Source organism: Lissotriton helveticus, chromosome 3_1 (genome assembly GCF_964261635.1).
Source record: "Lissotriton helveticus chromosome 3_1, aLisHel1.1, whole genome shotgun sequence".
In the NCBI taxonomy this organism is placed as follows: domain Eukaryota; kingdom Metazoa; phylum Chordata; class Amphibia; order Caudata; family Salamandridae; genus Lissotriton; species Lissotriton helveticus.
In genome coordinates, this window is record NC_136061.1 from 1,048,931,844 (window position 1) to 1,048,954,794 (window position 22,951).

The window sequence follows — 22,951 nt, forward strand, 5'->3', positions numbered from 1 at the left end:
TTTACAAAGATGTGGTGCAGCCTTATGTTTCCCCCTGCGATGGCGCTAAGTTTAACAACTTAGCGCCAATTCAGGCCCCCTTGCACCAGAGTGCAAGGGTGTCTGTGTGCAGGGGAGGATTGGTTATCAGAGCCGAATTGGCAACAAAAACCGGCCCTGGCAAAGTGCCCGGCTGGCCCCCCAGGAGGGGTTGGGGGGGACGCAGAGCTGTTTGTCACGGCCGGTTTCGGCCGATTTTGTTACAGGGCTGATATTGTAAAAAATTCCCTGTAACAAAAACAGCCACCCAGGGGGCCAAAACCGGCCCCCACCCTGGTGGCCCACCGGGGAAACGCCCAGTGCCTGCTATGGCCAGTCCAGCCCTGTTGGTTATGTGTAGGAAGGTATACATTCCTGCACATAACCAATCGTAAAATGCCATTTTGTAAGTTTCATGTGTGCTGCTTCATGCAGCACACATGAAAGTTACAAAATGGGATTTTTAAAAAGGTTTGTTCATGTACATAAACAAACCATGGCATTTTGCTTTTTCCATGTGTGCTGTACAAGCCACTCGTGCACAAGGCACAAGGCACTGTATGACCTGAGAAGAGTCAACTCACCACCTCCTATGTCCATCTCATCTATCTGGCACTCACTCTCAGAGTGCCCTGCAGAGATCCCACTTCCCACTTTGGGTGTCATATTCCTGCCTCTCACTCAAGCGTGACCTGTAGTAAGCCCATTTATCGCTATGTACCCAACTCAGCCGATGACTCTCTTTGTGACTCAAAGATGGCCGAATCATCATCAAGTGCCTCCATCTTCTGACTCAGCCACTAGCTCACCTGGTCACCTGTGCAAAGCCCATTCACAAACCCAGGGTTTTCCTGGTCTTAAATTTGGCGCTGCCTCCTATGTACGCCACCCTTGTACATAGGGGTCAGCGTCAAATACAATGGGTGTTGCGACGGAACGCCCACCATAACACCCACTGCACTCCCCTTTCACGCTAAACATAGCGAGAAAAGGTCCTTATGTACAAGGCAGTGTTAAGCCACGTTAAGTGGCTTAACGCTGCCTTGTACATAAGGAAAGGCCCCTATTGCCACGGGAAGGTCACAAAAAGTGACGTTCCCGTAATGAGAGGGGCTTGTACATATGCCCCTAAATGTACAAAAAAACGTAAATATACAACACAACTATGGTAAAAGGCAGGAGCCATATTCCCCCAAGATCTGTTACATCCCTTTATAATTAATTGGATATGGCGAGTAATACTAAGAAATATCAGTATTGACAGAGATACGAGTTATATTATTATTATTAATAAAACAACTATACAAGCCGGTGTATGAGAACTAGAACAGTACTTTTTTAATGATTAGCGTTCAAGGGAAACAAGAATCAATTAGTACGTCTATTTTAGTTATTAAATCATTACAATTAGTCTACACTTAGCCTGTTGGATTCATATTTGTATAAGAGTTTCTTTTAGAACAGAATGGAGCAGCAGAAATCCTCAAACATATTTTCCTTGTTTGCTCGGATGGGTCACTAGAAACGGGGTTAAGTTTTTTCTTTTGTAAATATTTATTTATTATGTAAGATTTACCATTTATATTTATTCCTTACATGCAATGTGTTCTGTCTTACATAGTTTGTGAGATGTTATAGTTTGTGACATGTTACGTCATCAGAATTTCATTCTGCTACTTTTATGGCATGGTGACACTTTGAGAATCTGGGCACCCTTTTTGACTGGTTCTGGGAACTCTCATTCTTTCAAGTCATGGTGGTTTGGTGTGATTGTGTTAAAGAAGAGAACATTGAACTGTTTGTTGTATTGTTTAGTATTGCTTCCTATTGGTTTAGTGGGGTGAATCTTACCATGCAGAGGATCTTCGTGGTATACTCGTGCATGGTTTGGAGTAGGATATTGATTTTTTTTCATTATCCCTCGAGAATAAACAACTGTCCACAGGTCAACCTAAACTGTGATTGCTGATGGGGCGGTTTCAGTTATTTAGCTTTGGAGTTCTGCATTGTAGGTCCCAGTTTGCAAGTTGTATCCAGTTCTGGTGTTTCAGTGATGTCTGGCTGTGGGTGGAATCAACCTCATGGCTTTGGTACCATGTTGTGCACATAAGAGTGTGGTGTAGTCTGACCCAAATGTTCTGTTGGCTCCGATAGGTGGCATGGTAGTGTGAGAAGATGGATGTGTCATAGAGGTGTCAAAGCAGCTCCAAATATATGTCTTTGACTGCGACCGGACTGGGAACAGAAACCAGGCCTAGCAATTCTGCTCGGCCGGATATCTGGTCTACAATGTACCTGGAATGACCACTGGCCAAGTTGTGTGATAACTGAATGCAAAAAATAAAAAAAACACCACAGGGCACAACACCATATATGGTCAAGAATGCATATAAACATGAGTTGGAGTCAGAAGCAAAGTTAAGATTTGGACACGCGGGTGTGTAATTGGGCTTTGCACAGGTGACCAGGTGAGCTAGTGGCTGAGTCAGAAGATAGAGGCACTTGATGATGAGTCGGCCATCTTTGAGTCACAAAGGGAGTCATCGGCTGAGTTGGGTACATGGCGATAAATGGGCTTTCTACAGGTCACGCTTGAGTCAGAGGCAGACTCAGGAATATGACACCCAAAGTGGGAAGTGGGATCTCTGCGGGGCACTCTGAGAGTGAGTGCCAGATAGATGAGACGGACACAGAGGGTGGTGAGTTGGCTCTTCTAAGGTCATGCAGTGAGTCAGTGCCTGAGTCAGAAGTTGCAGATATAGTATGGGTGAGTCAGTGGCTCACTTAGTCCCATAGTGCGTGAGGAACGGGCTCTGATATGGCTAAACAGTCAGTGTTTGAGTTGGGCCTTGGACACAGACTGTGTGTGGGCTCATGTTCTCCCTTCCCCTGGCTTGGTGCCCCGCGTCTGGTATGCACAGCAATGGCTGCTGCTGTGTCAAGTGTCGCCAGTGACCTTGGCTGATGGTCCCAAGGGTCTAGTTACTTCTTTTACTCTACTTGGGAATTACGCACTTCCTCAGGGCTGAGTAATCACCTTCACCTTCATGAATCCTTCAGGTCTATAGACTGCCCATCAATGTGATATGGACTAGCACCTCATGTCTGTGTACCCTGCTTTGAAGGACCTGCCAATGACTGACACAAGCTTGTAGAGTAAAGCCCTGTGCTACCAGGAGACACCGATGAGTGTGCTCTCAGCATCAGGACCAGCTCTGTGTTCCGATGCAAGAGTTGTTTGTGGGCCTGTGCAGGCATTCTAGCAGGGTTGGGCACTGGGGACAAGACACAGGCACATACACACACACACACACACACACACACTTTCACTTTTCAAGACCTTACGCTTCCACTGGAGTGCCACTGATATCCGCTCTGCCTTGACTCCAGCTCTAGCTGCCTCCTTAGTAGGCCTGGCCAGACAGCATTGGGCTGCTGCCAAATCAATTTGGATTTCATGCATGTGGCGAGGCGTGGCAGGTGGTAGTCCTTTCATCATACGTCACTGTGCAGGGCCTGATTTACTCCTGTGATATCCATGTCATGCAGGACTGCACCCCTCATGGCTTGAGACATTGCAACTGAGCAGCTGCTCAATAATTCAACATTAGCTCAGCCCAGGGCTGCACCGGCCCTCTGCTGTAACACTGGCATCCACTCTGGCAGCCTCGCCAGCCGCACCAGTACTGTGCTTATGAATACCTTGGAGCATGCCCTCCTGCAACCACAAGCACTGATACTTTCCTTGACCTCAGAGAAGTTCCGGTGCTCAAGTGGAGACAATTCAGATGCCTGGTACTCAGTACTGGTAAGTACTGGCCCATTGAAAGCTCTAGAAACATGCACAGCAGAGAAAGAACTTACCACCCCTCACACCGTGATGACTTAGAATGTTTCTCAACAATAATCAAGGATCACATTTATGTTAAATCGGTCCATGATGTTGGTTTGTCAACCAGTACCAAAAATATGGAGCCAACTAATTTTTATCATTGTTTTTTGTACCCATATCATAAAACGGCTCTGCTTTATCACCCAAAAACATCTTTGAAGAATATAGAGCAGCCGTACCAAACTCCAAGATACCTCAGAGCACCCTTAAGTAACAAACAATCACATACAACGTTATACTAAACATGTCTGTATTACCCATTACCCTTGAATCCTACATTAGTACTCAGGCTTCTGAAAACATCAGAGCTTCCACTGTACTCCCACCACAGTCTAAGACAAATAACTCTCGGTTTAAATCAGTGTTCATGTGATCTCAGAGCTGCCAGGGCAGACCTACAACCCAGTGCTGTGGACCTTTGAGGCCTTGAGGGGATGAGAGATGCTCTACAAATTTCCCATCTCTTCCAATGTCCCCACCACACACGAACTTCAAGGCCTCTTCCAATTCTGTAGGCAATTCTCTCTTAGAATTTCTATCTGAACCCCCAGAATCCCCAGGAGGACACTCCTGCTTTGGTTTTTTGAGATTTGCAATTTGGCCTCCAAAGACAAACTTACTAAAATCAGCCTCGTTTTTCTGATTGTTCTCTCTCTGTTTGATGTAGTTCTATGTTACCGTTACTCATCTCCAAAAGTGTCTCTTTACTTGTTTTTTTACCAGCCATGATTGGTCTTTAAGAAGAGCATTCATCAACCATGATCTCACTTCAGAGTCATCCGTGAGTGCTCACTTGACTTGTCTCTTTTAGTCCACATCTGGACTCTGGACTCAGCAGAGAGCGTCTCTAAGGCACTGCAAAGGTTGAGCTCTAGAGCTCCAACTTCTTAGGGGGAAATGTCTACCTGTGAGCTCTTCAGGGGGTGGTCCTTCTACTTCCCATCTCTTACCTCCATCTATGCCATGAGTCAGACCTCAAGACCCATGAACAGTACGAACTCGGATTCACATGCCTGTGCGGCCTCCTTCCCATCGCCGCTGAGTTCCTCTGGTGCTGCTCACAGTCATCTAACAGTCTCCAGAGCAGACAGGCCTGCCTCCACCAGAGATCACAAAAACAAAAGTACCCAAATACTATGGAGATGGATTGCATGTGACGGCAGCTCCCCCTTGTTGAACCTCGACACAAGCCCCTAAACTAGAACCACTTCTTTTCCCTCAGCCCTGTCTCTTAGAGCATATCAAGACGCAAGGACCGAAGCCCTTGCAGAAAAGGGGACATTGGATAGGAGCTTCCCAAAGTGCAGTTATCTTGGGTGTCATCGAGCATCACTTTTAAAAAAAAAAACAATTCATGTAGATAAAATGCATCAACGCCTGCTAGCACCCACTTGCAACTCTGTTAAACACTGTTTGTGAATGTCATGGAATTTAAATAATTAACTTTACACCAGAAATCCAAAACATGGTAGCACGACCTGCCTAACTAAAATCACTTCTGGAATTATAGCACTGAAGATTCCATTCGTATTCATCTTTTCCAGAGTACAGCATCCTAGATAGATGGAAGCGCTGGATCCAGCATTTTACATTTGGCACATTAAAACCCTTCGTAAGCCATCTCAAAAAGATCTAATGTGAATGTCTTCACCAAGGGACATTCCCTCAGAAACCATTACAAAATAATGGGGTTGGCCAATCCCTCATCCAGCTCTCTCAGCACCTCAAATAACTCAGATACATGATGTCCGGCAAATCATGTACAAATATATTTTGTTTTCGATAGGATGGTTTAGTTGGTCCACCACCGTTTTGGTAGCTACTGTTCAAAAAATTCTTAAATTGTGCATAAATTATATTGGATCATTTATGATCGCTTGTAATTCAGTGCAAAACCATTTACCTTTCCAGTTTACAAAGTTCACCTATCATCAGTGGTCGAAGTGGGAAAACAAAAGTAGGGGAACTGTGGGTGGAGAATCAGGGGGCGGGAATAACCGAAGATTGAATCAGTGGGCGGAGTCAGGGGTGCGGCTAGAAACCCAGAAAGCCAGACAAACTTATAAGGATGCCCTTCAGATTTATAAAAAGGCAATCTTGGCCCGAAAAATCGATTTTTTCTCGGCACAAATCAAGACCGCTGCTAATTCGGCCAGAGAATTGTTCTCCGTTGTCAACACCTTGTCTTCCCCCCCCGTTGGGCCTGAAGTGGAGCCCTCACAGGTTTTTTGCAACGAATTAGCAGCCTTTTTTATCACAAAGGTTGCAGATATATATGCTTCTTTTGAAGATAATCCCAGAACTGAATGTAGAGGTGGTAGCGGGGAAGAACCATTGTCTCTCCACAACCATGACCATTTTTCCTGTTTTCTACCCGCCCCACATGAGGATGTGATCAAAATCATCTCTACTATCAAATCGGGCTCCCCACTGGATCCTTGTCCCCCATCTGTGATGTCAAAACTCACAGAAGTGATTTCTCGCCCTCTCATGGAGATCTGCAATATTGCATTTTCGACAGGTCAATTTCCAAGTATATGGAAGAACGCTGTCATAAAACCCCTTCTGAAAAAACCTTCCTTAGATCCCACAGCTGTTGCAAGCTACAGACCGATCGCGTGCCTGCCCTTTTCCGCCAAAGTATGCGAATACCTGATGAACAGACAGCTCTCAGAGTTCGTCGAGACTCACCATCTTCTCGACGACACGCAGTTTGGTTTTAGGAAAGGGCATGGAACAGAGACTGCCTTGATAAAGGCCTCTGACGAGATCAGGGTGATCATGGACCAGGGAGGGGCGGCTGTCCTTATCCTCCTGGATCTGTCAGCAGCTTTTGACACGGTCGACCATGCCACCTTAGTCGACCGTGTCACTGCTTTGGGGATCAACGGTCGTGCCAAGGATCTTATTTCATCCTTCCTGGCAAACCGTACCCAGACAGTAAAGTTGGGAGATTTCTATTCCCCTATCTCTGCACTCCCTTGTGGAGTCCCACAAGGCTCCTCGCTAAGCCCTATGCTTTTCAATATCTATGTAGCGGACTTGGCGAGGATAATAAAGGCCTATGGGATACAGCTTACATCGTATGCAGACGATACCCAGCTGGTGCTGGGTATCCATAAGGATGGTCACACTGTAGCAGCCAACTTCCAGAAAGCTATGCTTGAGGTCAGTAGCTGGATGGCCCTGAACTGCCTTCGCCTCAACTCGGATAAGACCGAGATCATGACCTTCGGAAGACACTCCCCTGAATGGTCTTATGGTTGGTGGCCAGAAAAGCTTGGCCCCCCACCTGTTCCAGTGGAAAAAACCCGAAATTTGGGAGTGATTTTTGACACTAAGTTGGTTTTCGACCTTCATACCAACAAGGTTGTGTCATCATCTTTTTTCATTCTGAAAAAAATTAAGAAGTTGTTGCCTTACCTCCCGCCGTCAGCTGGGAAGACTCTGGTTTCTACCCTAGTCTTCTCCAGGATAGACTATGGGAATGCACTCTTCCTTCATACCCAGAAGCGTGTCACAACGAAGCTGCAATCTATTCAGAATGCGGCTGCTAGGATTCTTCTTAACATCCCTCGTCGCAAATCCACCACTTTTGGTATTCGTCAGCTTCATTGGCTGAGAGTCGAGAGCCGCGTTAAGTTTAAGGCCCTCTGTATTGCTTATAAGGCTGTACATGGCACGGGACCTAGGTTCTTGATTGAAGCCTTTCAACTGTACACTCCCAGCAGGCAATTAAGATCGGCCAATATCAGTCTCCTCCCTGTGCCACGCACAAGATCGGTCACCTGGGGAGACAGGCGCTTTCTTGTGGCCACTCCAAAACTTTGGAACCTCTTGCCACTAGCCATCAAAACCGCCCCGAATCTGATGAGCTTTCGCAGGCTCTTGAAAACATGGCTGTTTAATCAGTAAGAGGATGGTCTGATGATAGACTCCAGTTGCTCTACAGCGCCGAGACACCTTCGGGTATTTGTCGCGCTATAAAAGTTGCGTAAATAAAATAAATAAATAAATAAATAGCAAAACATACCAATTTTTTGTACGTTTAGCATTTCACTGACCAGTTACAGCTTATAACATTATTTAATTAAAAGAATGGATATGTTTATTTGAGGTTTAATTCAGGAAAAAGCAAACACACATAGGGAATACAGGTTTATGTAAAGCATGTGAAATATAAGCAGGAACAACATGTTACCTTAATGCTTTTACTCTCATTGTTCAGAAATCCATGATTATTTTTGTCTCAAACATTGAGGACATGAATACACGGCTTCTCCTGTACACATGTGTTAAGCAGGGCTCAGAAGAGAAAGGGATTCTTCAGGAGAATCTAGACTCACGGAAACCCACAAAGGCTCCTTCATATTCATGTCAGCCAGCTAGCTGCTCAATCATAATATAGAAAAAGAACAACTGGTGGACAGAATCCAGAACAATATCATACATTCACCCCAGTACAGAGATCTGGGCCTAAATCCATTGTTTCTTTGCTCACCATGCCATTCCAGTTTGAACCCAGCCATATGCAAATCAGTCTTGATCCTGCACCCAATGAGAACAGTCCAGCCCGAACACCCACGCCAGGTCCTCCCTGGACTGGAATCAAGCATCCTAGGACCGGTTTTGGGCTTTCAGCCCTCATCAGCCAGGATAGCTTGATTCCAGTGGCATGGAGAGCACGGGACTATTGTCTGAGCATACCTGTCCCACTCGGGGTGACAAATGCAAAAAGAACAATTGATGGACAGAATGCAGAACAATGTCATACATTCACCCCAGTGCAGAGATCTGGGCCTAAATCCATCGTTTTTTGCTCACCATGCCATTCCAGTTTGGACCGAGCCCAATGCAAATCAGTCTTGATCCTGCGCCCAATGTGAACAGTCCAGCCCGAACTGCCAGGCCATATGTATTCAAGTGTCCTTTCATTCGGGAAGTGAACACAAAGCAGTACCCACTGAACTATGCACATAACATATTGCTCTTTGATATGCATGGTACATGTTCTTTGCAGCAGGCATATTATCACTCTGCACTACCTTAGATGAGTAAAACAGCCACTAGACAAAACATGCTCCCATCTCTCTCCAGCAGGTACATTGATCACCAAAGTTATCTTGGCACTTGTGTTGTTGACCGAAACCTGCTGAATATACAAAGAACTTTGCAGTGTTATTAAAACTCCTGCACTTGTAAAAAACCGGTCCCCCCAAACTAAACTGGCCCCCTACCCTTCCAGTCGCCCTGGGAAACGCCTGCTCCTGCCCTTTCACTGCTCCAGTCCAGTCAGTACTCCTGCTCATGCTCGATCAACACTCCTGCTTCGTCAATTCCCCTGCCCCCTCCCTTCTCCTGGCCCCTCCCTTCTCCTGGCCGGTCACTTCTCCTGGCCCGTCACTTCTACTGGCCAGTTCCCTTCTCCTGCCCTGTTCCCTTCTCCTGCCCTGTTCACTGCTCCTGCCCTGTTCACCGCTCCTGCCCTGTTCACCGCTCCTGCCCTGTTCACCGCTCCTGCCCTGTTCACCGCTCCTGCCTGTTCACCGCTCCTGCCCTGTTCACTGCTCCTCCCCTGTTCACCACTCCTGCCCTGTTCACCGCTCCTGTCCTGTTCCCTGCTCCTGCCCCGTTCACCGCTTCTGTCCTTTCACCGCTTCTGTCCTTTCACCACTCCTGTCCTTTCACCGCTCCTGTCCTTTCACCGCTCTTGTCCTTTCACCGCTCCTGTCCTTTCACCGCTCACGCCCGGTTTCTGCTCTAGCTCATGCCCCGTCACTTCTTCTGCCCCGTCACTTCTCCTGCCCCATCACCTCTCCTGCCCCATCACCTCTCCTGCCCCGTCACCTCTCCTGCCCCGTCACCTCTCCTGCACCGTCACCTCTCCTGCCCCGTCACCTCTCCTGCCCCGTCACCTATCATGCCCAGTCATCTCTCCTGCCCCGTCACTGTTCCTGCCCCGCCACTGCTCCTGCCTCGTCACTGCTCCTGCCTCGTTCACTGCCCCTGTCCTGTTCACTGCTCCTGTCCTGTTCACCGCTCGTGTCCTGTTCACCGCTCGTGTCCTGTTCACCGCTCCTGCCCTGTTCACCGCTCCTGCCCTGTTCACCACTCCTGCCCTGTTCACCGCTCCTGTCCTTTCACCGCTCCTGTCCTTTCACCGCTCCTGTCCTTTCACCGCTCCTGTCCTTTCACCGCTCCTGTCCTTTCACTGCTCACGCCCGGTTACTGCTCTAGCTCATGCCCCGTCACTTCTCCAGCCCCGTCACCTCTCCTGCCCCGTCACCTCTCCTGCCCCGTCACCTCTCCTGCCCCGTCACCTCTCCTGCCCGTCACCTCTCCTGCCCGTCACCTCTCCTGCCCGTCATGTCTCCTGTCTGTCATGTCACCTGCCCATCACTTCTTGTGCCCTATCACCTCTCCTGCCGCCTCTCCTTCCACGTCTCCTCTCCTGCCCTGTCGCCTCTCCTGCCCCATCACTGCTCCTGCCCCGTTCACTGCTCCTGCCCCGTTCACTGCTTCTGCCCTGTTCACTGCTCCTGCCCCGTTCACTGCTCCTGCCCCGTTCACTGCTCCTGCCCCGTTCACTGCTCCTGCCCCGTTCACTGCTCCTGCCCCGTTCACCGCTTCTGTCCTTTCACCGCTCCTGCCCCGTTCACCGCTTCTGTCCTTTCACCGCTCCTGTCCTTTCACCGCTCACGCCCCGTTACTGCTCTAGCTCATGCCCCGTCACCTCTCCTGCCCCGTCACCTCCCCTGCCCCGTCACCTCCCCTGCCCCGTCTTCTCCCCTGCCCCGTCTTCTCCCCTGCCCCGTCACCTCTCCTGCCCCGTCACCTCTCCTGCCCCGTCACTGCTCCTGCCTCGTTCACTGCTCCTGCCTCGTTCACTGCTCCTGCCTCGTTCACTGCTCCTGCCTCGTTCACTGCTCCTGCCCCGTTCACTGCTCCTGCCCCGTTCACCGCTCCTGCCCCATTCACTGCCCCTTTCCTTTCACCGCTCCTGTTCTTTCACCGCTCACGCCCGGTTACTGCTCTAGCTCATGCCCCGTCACCTCCCCTGCCCCGTCACCTCCCCTGCCCCGTCACCTCCCCTGCCCCGTCACCTCTCCTGCCCCGTCACCTCTCCTGCCCCGTCACCTCTCCTGCCCCGTCACCTCTCCTGCCCCGTCACCGCTCCTGCCTCGTTCACTGCTCCTGCCCCGTTCACTGCTCCTGCCCCGTTCACTGCTCCTGCCCCGTTCACTGCTCCTGCCCCGTTCACTGCTCCTGCCCCGTTCACTGCTCCTGCCCTGTTCACTGCTCTTGCACTGTTCACTGCTCCTGCCCCGTTCACCGCTTCTGTCCTTTCACCGCTCCTGTCCTTTCATCGCTCACGCCCCGTTACTGCTCTAGCTCATGCCCCGTCACCTCTCCTGCCCCGTCACCTCCCCTGCCCCGTCAACTCCCCTGCCCCGTCACCTCCCCTGCCCCGTCACCTTCCCTGTCGCCTCTCCTGCCCCGTCGCCTCTCCTGCCCCGTCGCCTCTCCTATCACGTCTCCTCTCCTGCCCAGTCGCTTCTCCTGCCCAGTCACTGCTCCTGCCCAGTCACTGCTCCTGCCCCGTCACTGCTCCTGCCCCGTCACTGCTCCTGCCTCCGTCACTGCTCCTGCCCCGTTCACTGCTCCTGCCCCGTTCACTGCTCCTGCACGTTCCCTGCTCCTGTCCCGTTCCCTGCTCCTGTCCCGTTCCCTGCTACTGTCCCGTTCCCTGCTCCTGTCCTGTTCTCTGCTCCTGTCCTGTTCACTGCTCCTGCCCCATTCACCGCTACTGTCCTTTCACCGCTCCTGGTCCTTTCACCGCTCCTGGTCCTTTCACTGCTCCTGTCCTTTCACCGCTCACGCCCGGTTACTGCTCTAGCTCATGCCCCGTCACCTCCCCTGCCCCGTCACCTCCCCTGCCCCGTCACCTCTCCTGCCCTAGTACCTCTCCTTTCCTGTTGCCTCTTCTGTCCGGTCACTGTGGTTACTGCTCCTGCCCAGTTCACTTTACTCCGTGTACAACATTGACAAAGGTGTCAAGTTCCCCACAGTACTCTGGGGAAAGCTCCTCTGTAATCACCAACTCCGATCTCAGGGCACTTGATATGTTAAAGGCAGAGGGCGGGCGCATTGTCTATTCGAAAGGGGATAATCGGCCTCAATCGGAATGACAATGGCCTGCCCTCGGTCTGTGCGAGCTGGGGGGGGGGGGGGGGCGGGGGCTGCTGCAGCCTCTGGAGTACAACAGAGAAGTGCGAGCAGCCCCTGGAAGCGGAAAGAAAAAAGTTATCATTTTAAAGTTGGACTATTCTTGCCGTCCCGGGACGCTTTTTTGAAAGCAAGAAGTAGGGGAACGGACTGAACAATTTTTTAGAAGTAGGGGCACGCCGTGCCCTTCCGTCCCCGCCCACGTCTATCACTGCCTATCATGGATACCTAACTAGAAATGAAGCATTTATCCCAACCTACATGTAAGGAAATCTAAAATTCCCAAGCCATAGAGAATGTTTCCGGAACCGAGGAAGGTCAAATGCTTTTTAAATTTGAATGCAGGTCATACACAGTCCCTGCAAAACTTTAAAGCAGACTATTTAAAATAATGTGGGCAGTGCTTTAAGTACGGGCTCAAAGTTTTTCTTAGGAACCTGCTGACAAATACCAACGTAGCCTCAGTCTTAATTCAACCTCTTATCTCTTTCCTCTGCCATCATACCCTTTCTGTCTGTCTCACTCCTGCAAGTTCTTTTTCCACCCATCTCTCCATTTGTCACTGTTTTTCTTCTTTCTCTTCCTCCTTCTTTCTCTCTTTTTTGCCTTCCTCCCTCTTGTTTCAGGTTATAGTCTGATGATGCAATACATGCTCCAGTCTACTTACTGCCCTCAGCACACGTTAGGCACTGAAGTTCAGTGAACTAAATGCATACATTAATTGTGTGGGGGGAGAGGCTAGCATACAACTGAGACATACTGGAGAGCAGCAACTCATGGAAGCATCCATGCAGGCCAGCACGTTCTGAATTGTCAACAAGCAGGAGGCTAAAAGTATTTCCTGCGATCAGGTCATAACAGTGCACCACAAGAGAACCGGTGATATAACTCTTTTAAGAGACACAGATGCCAGGATCACCCTTAAATTGCAACAGACGTGCCCGTACATGAATGGGAAGATGCTGGAAGAAAAACAGTAGTACTGGGAATATAGATATTTTAATATTGTTTAAATGTGGGGCCTCATTTACAACAAAATCATGCAGCGCGTCGCCACAAGCCTTCAGATGTGGGTCGATAACAGGAACCAACATTTATTCTGGACGCTGAGATTGTGACAAGGATCTTGGCGGCAGAAATCAGCAGTGAGTTAGGTCGATTGGAGCCCTTATGTGTAGGATTTTAGGGAAAATGCTCATTAATACCTTTTGCCGACAGGTAGGACAATCCCCTGAGTCCCAGCTAAAGTTGAACATTTGTTGAAAAAAAAAGGACTTATGGGACCATGAAAAGCTTTTGGTATCCCGAAGGCATATCATTGGGACTGGCAGCCTTCTCGGGTTCTAATGAAGCTACTTCCATATCTACTTCAGCTTGGGTGATTCATGTGATCTTTGCCAGAAAGTTGGTGTGAACCCAAAAATTTAATAAAACGACTAAATACCGCTTGGGTGAACATGCTTTCCACCTTATATATCATTAAGCAAAAGCCTTCAGACATTAAAACTAGCCTCTTCGACGTAGCGAGATAGCCACCATCTGCCTACAATGCTCTACTTTTCATATCTAAACCGGTTAGCTTTAATCTAGGATACCATGCCTCTTCCACAACACAATTAACCTATATGTGTGGAGCAATTTAAGATGGTTTAGCCAGAGCCACAAGAACTGAATTCACGATTTGATGACACCATCAAAACCCTATATTAACCTTCAAAGGATGCAAAGGGACTGTAGGCTCAGAAACTGGAGTATTCAAACTGAGGCAGTACGAAAGAATTCAATAATGTCTTCCCTAAGAATTTCTCACTTTTATAGTTTATGCCACTGGAAGATAGAAAATGGCCTGCTACAGAGACTTCCACATGGGAGATAGAGCATGTGGTGAATACATTATACTGGGCACAATTCTCCACTACAATAGAAGTACTGCAATCAAATCAGTTGACACCACTACCCTTCACTTAAAAAGTATTGCCTCCCAGGTAAATCCAGTAATTTATTCAAAATATTAACCCTGGTTCACTCAACAGCACTAACACTACTGCTAAAAACCAGGGCTTCCAGAGTAAGACATTAAAATTAATATGAAACATATAGTCTGGTCACCGGCGTGCTTTGAACCATGCCCAGATTAGAAAATGTAGTGTTCTGACCTGTCAATAAGGTAAATCAAAATAAAAACCAATGGTACAAGCACCATTAAAACATTCTTTATGGCCTCTGTGCAGCGTGCAACACCCAGAAAATTGCCAAAAATTGATTGGAAATGCAATTTGAGAAGTGTTGATTTCCTGCCTTAAATTCAACGAACTCATAAAGGAATATCTTGTTTCTAGCAAATGTGAACAATCTAGCATACATTAATGCAGTAGTGCCTTTATAAATGCATCTACTGTCAGCTGAGTTCATTGCCCTTCACAAATATCTCTTTTAAAAAAAACTCTGGCTTAAGCACACCTCTACTTTGACAGAAAACGCTAATATTTTTATGACAACACAAGTGGCATTTAAAAAAAATTACTTCAAAAAAGGAATAATAAAACTCAGTTTAACAACAGCAGGTGCGGGACATTCTTGTTATTAATGGAGACAAATTGTTTTTGGGGAAAAGTGAGGTGTTCGGACAAGTCATATACATTTTGACATTGCAACATGGCTTTTGCGAGGCCATAATGTCTTGTCACATGCCAAGGAATAGTGGGAAATGCGCCAGTGAGTGAATCATGCCCTGGAGGAAATGTTCAGACGCACATGAACAGCCCCTGCTGACAGCGGCCTGCTTCTGAACACTGCGCAGCCATATGTCACAGCTTTGCTGCCTCACCATATGTCACAGGCGCAGAATAGGAGCAGGCGCGACCCCCTGAATGGCAGAAACGAACCCCACCCCTATGCCTGAATCGTTTGTCGATGAAGTAGCCAGCACCTACTACTACCTGTAGAATAACACTTTTTCTGAGGCTGGGGTCGTATAAACTCCCGAAATAAAATAGATTTACAAGCCCCGTGCGCCACTTTTGCGTCACTTTTACCAAGTTAAAAGTGACGCAAAAGTGGCGCAAGGGGCTTGTAAATCTGCCCCTCGTGCATAAAATGCGACTTAAAACATGCTGGCTTTTAGCAGAGCGATATTTGCAAATAGTTTCACAGAATAGAACAACGGCAGAGTGAAGGAACGCCCGTTTAGAGAGGGGGTGGGTGGTTCTGTCGGGAGGAAGACCCCCTCAGTCGTGCCATGGGGCGGTGGAGGGTATAAGCTGGTGGGGAGTTAACACCCGCTCAGTAGTATATGTAGGGCACACTGAGCAGGGGGTCCCCTTCTGTAAAATACATGATTTCCCGACCTGTAACTATCTCGTAAGCGGATGCTTGGCCGGGACAGAACAATATGTCACATATGAAGAGGACCAAATTATGTGGCAGGTCTGACTACATTACATAGCAAGGAAGTGCAAACTATACGGCATAATGCGGCACATTTTGTGATAGCATTATTTCACTATTTTGCCATTTTTACTCATGGTAACACTGCCTTAGAAAAGTTTTCACTTCATTAGTTCCACTTTAATACCTAAATACAGGAATCAGCTACTGAAAGGTGGCCAGTCAACCTTTGCGAAGGGTGGACCACAGTGCGGCAACAGGTCACTGCTTTTTTAGTAACTTTGAATCCGTCTGAGCTAGAAACACACTTTTTTGTTAAAGTCTGCACATTTTGTAGCAGATGATGACTTGTGTGGCAAATATGGAAAAATCATAATTATGCTGAAAATTCCCCAACCGCAGAATTTCATAATTCCAGTGGCCCTGCATTTAAATGGAGGTTCACATGTCTTTTTACAAGAATTAAAAATTACAGCATAAAGATCAGAGTCCCAAGACAGCTACTGCTGGGGTAATCGGCTATTAGAGCATTAACTGAGATGTAAAAAAAAGACCCATGATAGTAAGAAAGTGACTTACTGTTCACCTTATCTGGTTGGAACTCATCCCATATTTCATCAGCGTAATACATGGCCACATTTACGCTGTGAAGGTTTATACTCAGTTTATAGTCAAGAGATAATAGCGGCAGGTAGATACATACGGTATGCTCTTATCAATAAAGTGGGCCATGAATGGAAGGTTTCTTGATCTTATAAGTTGCAAATGCAATCACTATGGGACACCTGCTTTTATAATGACACATTATGGTTTTTTATATAGCATCATGCTCCTTCACACACATGCTTGTGACCGTGACGCAAAATTCCCCATTGCGTGGTTACCACATTGTGGGCACGGTGGAAAATAAATTTTAACAATATCCGATGCTTTCCCTCCAGGCTATGGGAAGGGTGAGTAAACAGAAAGCATCTACAGTTAACATGGCAGTGTTTCAAATATAAAACATCTTACTTTCAAAAGAAAGACACTTAATTGTAGTATCATTGGAGAACGTGTGTGCTCATTGTTCTTACAACTCACAACTGGACATGCTGTAAAGGCCTATACCTTGCCTTTACCACTGCATACATATGAATGCGTCTCGGCGCTTATTGATAAGAAACAACCCATACCTGGAAGAAGTACGAATGTAGGGGCTGCTCTTTGTTTTCCTCATCCACGTACAAGCCTCCTATCACGTACACCTGGTTTGCCTTGGTGACAATGCTGGAATGATTTCTGGGGATCTGCTCAGCCAACGCAACCAAGAAACACTCATTTTCTAGGGGATCATAAGCCACGGCGGCTGTGTCATTGATCAGGAGGACAAGGTCCTTGACAAACATGCCATGCCTCGGAATGTCATTCAGGTACCCCGGGAGAAGATCCTCATCGCCCACGTCCCCGTTGACTGCGGCCTCACCTGACTTGTCCTTGTTTTTGGTAGGTTCGGGCAATTTCCCAGCAAAAGCGTCCTTGATCACCTTCATTTTCTTGACGATCTCTGGGTCGCTCTTAAGTATGTCATCCTTTTCCACGTACTCCTTGAAATATTTTTCTGGCATCAGGCGGAAGCGTATGCAGTCAAAGACCTCTCCTAGGCTCTTCACCTTGCTCTCCTTGTCAGTACGCGCCCACTTCATGACCGCTTCGAAGACCACTTCCTCCTTCTCCACAATCAAGGAGTCGCTTGATATAACTGAGATGAGTTCATGGGGGGCTAGCTGCATGAAATCGTCTTCCTTGCAGATTTGCTCGAAGCGGTCGGACACGTAATCTCTGGCGGATACTGCTAGCCTTGGGCAATCGAGAAGAAGGCCTAGTCTAAAGATAGCCAGACAGTTATTGAGCGCAAGTCTTCTCTGGAGGTAGGAGACGCATACAGTGAAGACAGAGGGGATCTGAAAGCGGCTAGCCAGTGCAAAAATATCCTGGACATTCCCATCGTCAAGATCAATTTCAGCCGAATACAGGTATCGGAGGATCACCTCCATGACGGCAGGGTCAACATTCTCCAAGAGCACCTCCTTCTTCTTTTCCTCAGGTTCTTCAGATAAAAAGAACTCCCGGAAGTACGGGCTGCAAGCTGCCAGGATGAGCCTGTGGCAAGGCAGGCTTTTGCTTCCGGCTTTCAAATGGCAGTCAACGAACTTGGCCTCTTCCAGGAGCTCCTTGAGGCCATCTTGAAGGAGCGTGGACTGGTAGAGCCGCAGTTCTTCTGAAAGGTCCTTGCGGGGATCCATTTTGTGAGCAGGGTACTGAGGGAGGGAGAAGGCCCGGGGTGCTCTCAGCTCACAGGTCTGGCTGCAAAAAGGAAGAGCTCCCTGCTCTGCCGGCCGAGGAGACCCTGCAATATAATCCTGCCGGCTAAATATAGGTGCAGGCGCTTGCAATCTGGAATTCAGGAAGGCACATTTGGAGAGCCGACAGCAGCTGCCACAGACTGAAAGAAACAACTGCAGCCTTTGGTCACTATGGAATTAACGCAGAGGCTCGACGCACAGCCTCATTCCCACCCCTTAAATAGCATCAAACCTACATTTATGAATATTAATATTACTGAAATGCGCCGACGAGTTTAAGGCTTCTTTTTATCCAGCTATTTTGTGGCAGAAATCTCAGTTATTCGTTGAAAAGTTCAATTTTGTCTAACGTCGTTGGCTTGTTTTTTAAAAGTATTTCTTCGGAAATCAAAACATCTGAAAAGCAACAAAAGGCAAAGCCACTTTGGACATTGCAACGTACACAAACATATCAGTTTGATAACACGCTTGTTTAATTATTCAACATCAATGTAATCATTTAATCGTTTAATGTGCAATAGACGGGTCCGTTTATGCTCTGTCTGGTGATAAATCCTTTTACACATTTTCCTATTGTTCTTTCCTTATATATTTATTTCTTCCTTTCTTTACCCATTTTTTATTTTTTTATATTTCTCTTGGTAGCCATTTTTGATAAGACTGGCAGCTGCCACTGTACTGATAGAACCCTTCATAAGTGTGCCCCTGCCAGTTTTCTTTAGATTCTACTTCCTTGTTTTAATGTCGTTTTAGAGTCTGAGCTGCAGTTACTGCATTAGCAGCACAGAACTTTGCTCCACCGACCCTGAGACCCTCTTTTGCAAGAAAAACGAATTAAAATAAGGGAATATGGCATAGATTGCCCTGCCATCCGGCTTGACCAAAATCAAGAAATCTTCAAAAATATTATACTGACAGCTCGACAGCAAAGTTGTTTTTATTGTAATTTCTGCCAAAAACTACTTGATATGTGTCCGCGATTCCATAATTTTGTTACTTTTACATATGGCACCTTTGTTATAGAGTTAACATGTTCCCAAAAAGTATAGGAACACTTAAACTTCCACTGCTGATTCTGCATGCTATTAGATTCAAACAAGTGGTGGATGAATAAGGGGTAAATACAGACTGACAGAAGTCATTTTTTTTTAGGCATGGGGGTGACTTTACTAGGTGGGTCGAGGCAAAGCTGGTGGGGGGGGGGTAGTAGTCAGTCATAGTCTTCACAGAAAGTGGGAGGTGGCCTCTTCTGACAGAGCTTCCTTGTGGGGGAGGAATGCTGGCAAGGGAAGGTATCAGCTGCTTCTGTGGTGTCAGAGGCTACAGATAGTAAGACCACCAGACACAACCCCCTTCAACTGGAGACTGAGTACTAAAGGGTCAGTTTTGCTGACCCATCTGCTGTTGCTGTCATATCTGGCCTGGGAAAGATGAGGCGCTGTGGAATCCTTGACAGCGAGGGATACGTGGTAGAACTCTGCTCATGAGGGTGAAGATTCCTAGGGAGCATATGCCCTGGCAATCATAACCCCTAACATTAGCCTGAGGTTAGGTGTGAGGTATGGCACCACAGCCTATGGGTTAAAGAGTAGCCCTAGTCATCTTGACAGTAACGTGTGTAATATGCTATAGTGAGGTGTATGTAGATTAATTTCAGTCGTGAACTTCTGAAGTGGTACATGTTTTGAAGAATGTTTTAAAGAACTGAGGGGTGTAATTAAAAGCCCCTATTGCCACAGTAACATCACTTTTAAAGATGTTCCTGTGGCGATATGGGCTTTGCCTTATTTACGAGGCTTAACGCCGCCTTGTAAATAAGGCCCCCTTTCACACTATACTTAGAGCGAAAGGGGTGGGCAATGGGTGTTGTGGTGGGCGTTCGTTCGCACCACCCATTGATTTTGATGCTGAATCCTATTTACAAGGTTAGGGTAAATAGGAGGCAGCCCCAACATTAAGACCAAAAAATTCCCTGACCTTAAAATGGCAAAACGAAGAGAAATGCTTTGTTTCTCCTCGTTTTTGGTGTTTCTATGTGTGCTGCATTGTACAGCACACAGAGAAACAGCAAAACGCCATGCATGATTGTTTATGTGCAGGAAGGTGTCCCTTCCTGCACATAAAAACAATCATTTTAAAAATGACGAGTTGCAACTTCCATAGAAGTAACAAATTGCCATTTAAGGTTGTTTATCTGAAGGAAGGAACACCTTCTTGCACATGAACAATCAGGGGGGCCTGCGTTGACGCTAGGCAGCTGAAGTTAGTACCAGCGCAGGGGGTTAAAGCAGGACTGCACCATATTGTTGTAAATATGGTGCAGCCCTGAGTTTCACAATTGGCGTAGCGTGGCGTGGGCCCTTATTTCTGTGGTAGCTGTATCCATACTGATAATCCTGCTGAAGCCCTCGAATGCGTAGATAAATGACTGGCTGTTGTTCTTGTAGCCCCCTAGCTCTTGCTTTTGAACAAAATGACTACCTATGATGAGAAAAGGGGCCCAATCTGGTGAGTACCTGCTAGTTACCCCGATGGTGGTGCGCCCGTGAGGGGTCATTTTGTTCTCCACACATTTTTTCACTTTATTCCCTTGTTGATGTACTGTGCAGATTGTTTTTCCAGACATCTTTTTTGTTCTGTGTGACTGTCAATTGAAGATTGAAAAAGGTTTTAAAGAAAATTGGACGAAATGCGTTAAACACCCCCAGAGATAAAATATTAGTGGAAGGGGTAGTGTGGCAGTAGAAATTGATGGTTGACATCCTTGCTGCAAAAAAAGGATACTGACAGATTTTTCGTCTAAGAGACAGGGTTTTGTGGCATTGATGGTTTATGAGTGGAGGGCAACCCTGGTTTTCTCTTTTTCCCTCTTGGCTCCTTTTGAAATAGACGTGTATCCTCAAACCTCTAAGTATAACACCTTTTTGAGTGACAGAAAGTTCTTAATGTACATTTTCAAAATTTTGATATGTGAGAGGTCGAGTATGCTTTCTTCATGATTGTGTTGCAATGATATCCTTGAGTGTGAGCATGTCTATGTCTGTTGGTAGTAGCAATTATCTGCTCAATAGATAGAACTCCAGGGGTGCAGTCTTTACTATGAAATTGATATGTGCTTCAACACGTTGTGCTGTGACACTGTATCAGCACTTGTGAGAAGTGATCTGCAGGATTGTGATCCTTCCTGGCTTTTGCACAATAGTGTAATCATATTCTTGCAGTCTCAACCCCCACCTCTCGATACGAGGGGGCATCTTGGTATTCGGATGTCTGAAAATGGTGAAGGTGAGTAATGACAAGGAGGAATGCTTTCTGTACAGAAACACATGAAAATGTTCACAAGCCAACACTACAGCCAGGCTCTCTTTTTCTGGTGAGAATAGGAACGCTCACTCTGGGATACACTTTGCTAGCATATGCTACATGGTATCTCTGAACATTTGGATGTCCATTGTGTTGAGCAAGGATCGGTCCCAACTCCAGCGGGCTTGCGTCTATAATGCTCTCCGTATGTAACTTTGGATCAAAATATGTCATTTCAGTTACATTTTCAGTTTCATGTTTTATTTTCTTGAAGCTTCGGTCAAATTCAGAGGACCATTGGAAGAAAACATTGTTCTTTGACAAATTCTCTTAAAGGGGAACTCACCGTTGCAAAGTCCCAAAAATATCTGAGGCAATAGCTGGACATGCTTACGAAGGATCGAAACATGGTTGCATACTTTTTCAGGGTCAGGAGTCATTCCCCATTGAGTGAAAATATGCCCAAAAATGTGAGTTTGGTTTTGTGAAACTCACACTTTTCTACATTTAATGTAAGATCTGCATCAGCAAGCAAACAGCATAATTGTGTAAGAGCTTTGTCATTTTCCTTTCATGTGGCCCCAAATACTAGTATGTCATCACTGTAGTTATAAGCATGTGTTACAGGTTGAATTACTCAGAGAATGACACCCTGAAAAATTTCTGCAACTGACGACACACCAAAATGGAGTATTTTGTATCTGAACCAACCAACATGAGTTGAAAAAGCAACAATGTACCTCCAGTTCTCCTCCAGCTCGAGTTGATGGCATCCTTTGTTCAACTCAAGACAGGATAAGACTTCAGTGTCATTCAGTTGTGTAATCATGTCTGCTATGTGTGGGCCTGGATGGTTTTCTCTCTCGATTGCTTTGTTGGCCTGGTGTATATCAACATAAATGAGCAGTGCACCTCCACTTTCCTTTTTGGCACTACCACTATGGGCAAAACCCAAGGCGTTGGACCAGTAGAGCGCTCTCTGATGTCATGCTTTAATAATGTTTCTAGTTCTTTTTCAATGGCCTTCTATAAATGAAAAGCAATCTGACGTTGTCGCTGAGCAACAGGACCTATGACTAGGTTTCCGAGTCCATGAAATAACGACGGTATTTGACTTACTGTTTCAGAATGTGCAATTAGGTTGTAGTTGATGGATATCAGTCCCTTGTCAGCAGCTGTGCTGAAACTGAGTTGTAGACATGCACTGAACTAAGCACCTTGGAGAACATTAATTGATGAATGTATAGTCGCTTTCTTATACCTCATGGTTGCTACGAATAACACTTGACTTTTCAATGGAGTAGAAGCAGACCATGTGTACACCTTTGTTTTTGATGGCATTAGAGATGGTATCAGAGACAGTTCATTATATTTTCCTTCTGTCATGTTATTGATCGATGGACCACTGTCTATAATAAAAGTTATAGGGCAGTCACCAACATTTAGCTTGACCCTGGGTCAGTAGCCAGATGATTTTGGTTGCTTCACGTGGCGATCTCTCTTTGACTTGTGTTCTTCTTTGCAAGCAGCGAATCCCCCATGTGCCTGTCGCTCTGCGGATGACATCACTATTGCACATCTATGTTCTTCACAGTCACTTAAGGATGACATTGGTGATCCTCTGGAAGATGAGTTTGATGACCATCAACTTCATTTTGCCTCTACTTGCCTCAATTGTTGTTGCCATTTGGCCTTGTGGCATTTGCTAGAATACCTCCTGACGCCCGTTTTCTCTTCTTGACGTGACACACTTAGTTTCTCTTTTGCTGTACAGAGCATT

At 46.7% G+C, this 22,951-nt stretch overlaps 1 protein-coding gene across 1 annotated transcript in view; it reads right to left on the reverse strand.

Moving 5' to 3' along the window:
* KLHL41 (kelch like family member 41) overlaps positions 1 to 17,885 on the reverse strand; it is a 78,783-nt gene extending 60,898 nt beyond the window's left edge. The window contains exon 1 of the mRNA XM_078681612.1: positions 16,699 to 17,885. Within this exon, the coding sequence (XP_078537738.1) occupies positions 16,699 to 17,808 (1,110 nt within the window). The 5' untranslated portion in view covers positions 17,809 to 17,885. The remainder of the gene's footprint in view (positions 1 to 16,698) is intronic.
* Positions 17,886 to 22,951: the final 5,066 nt, after the last annotated feature.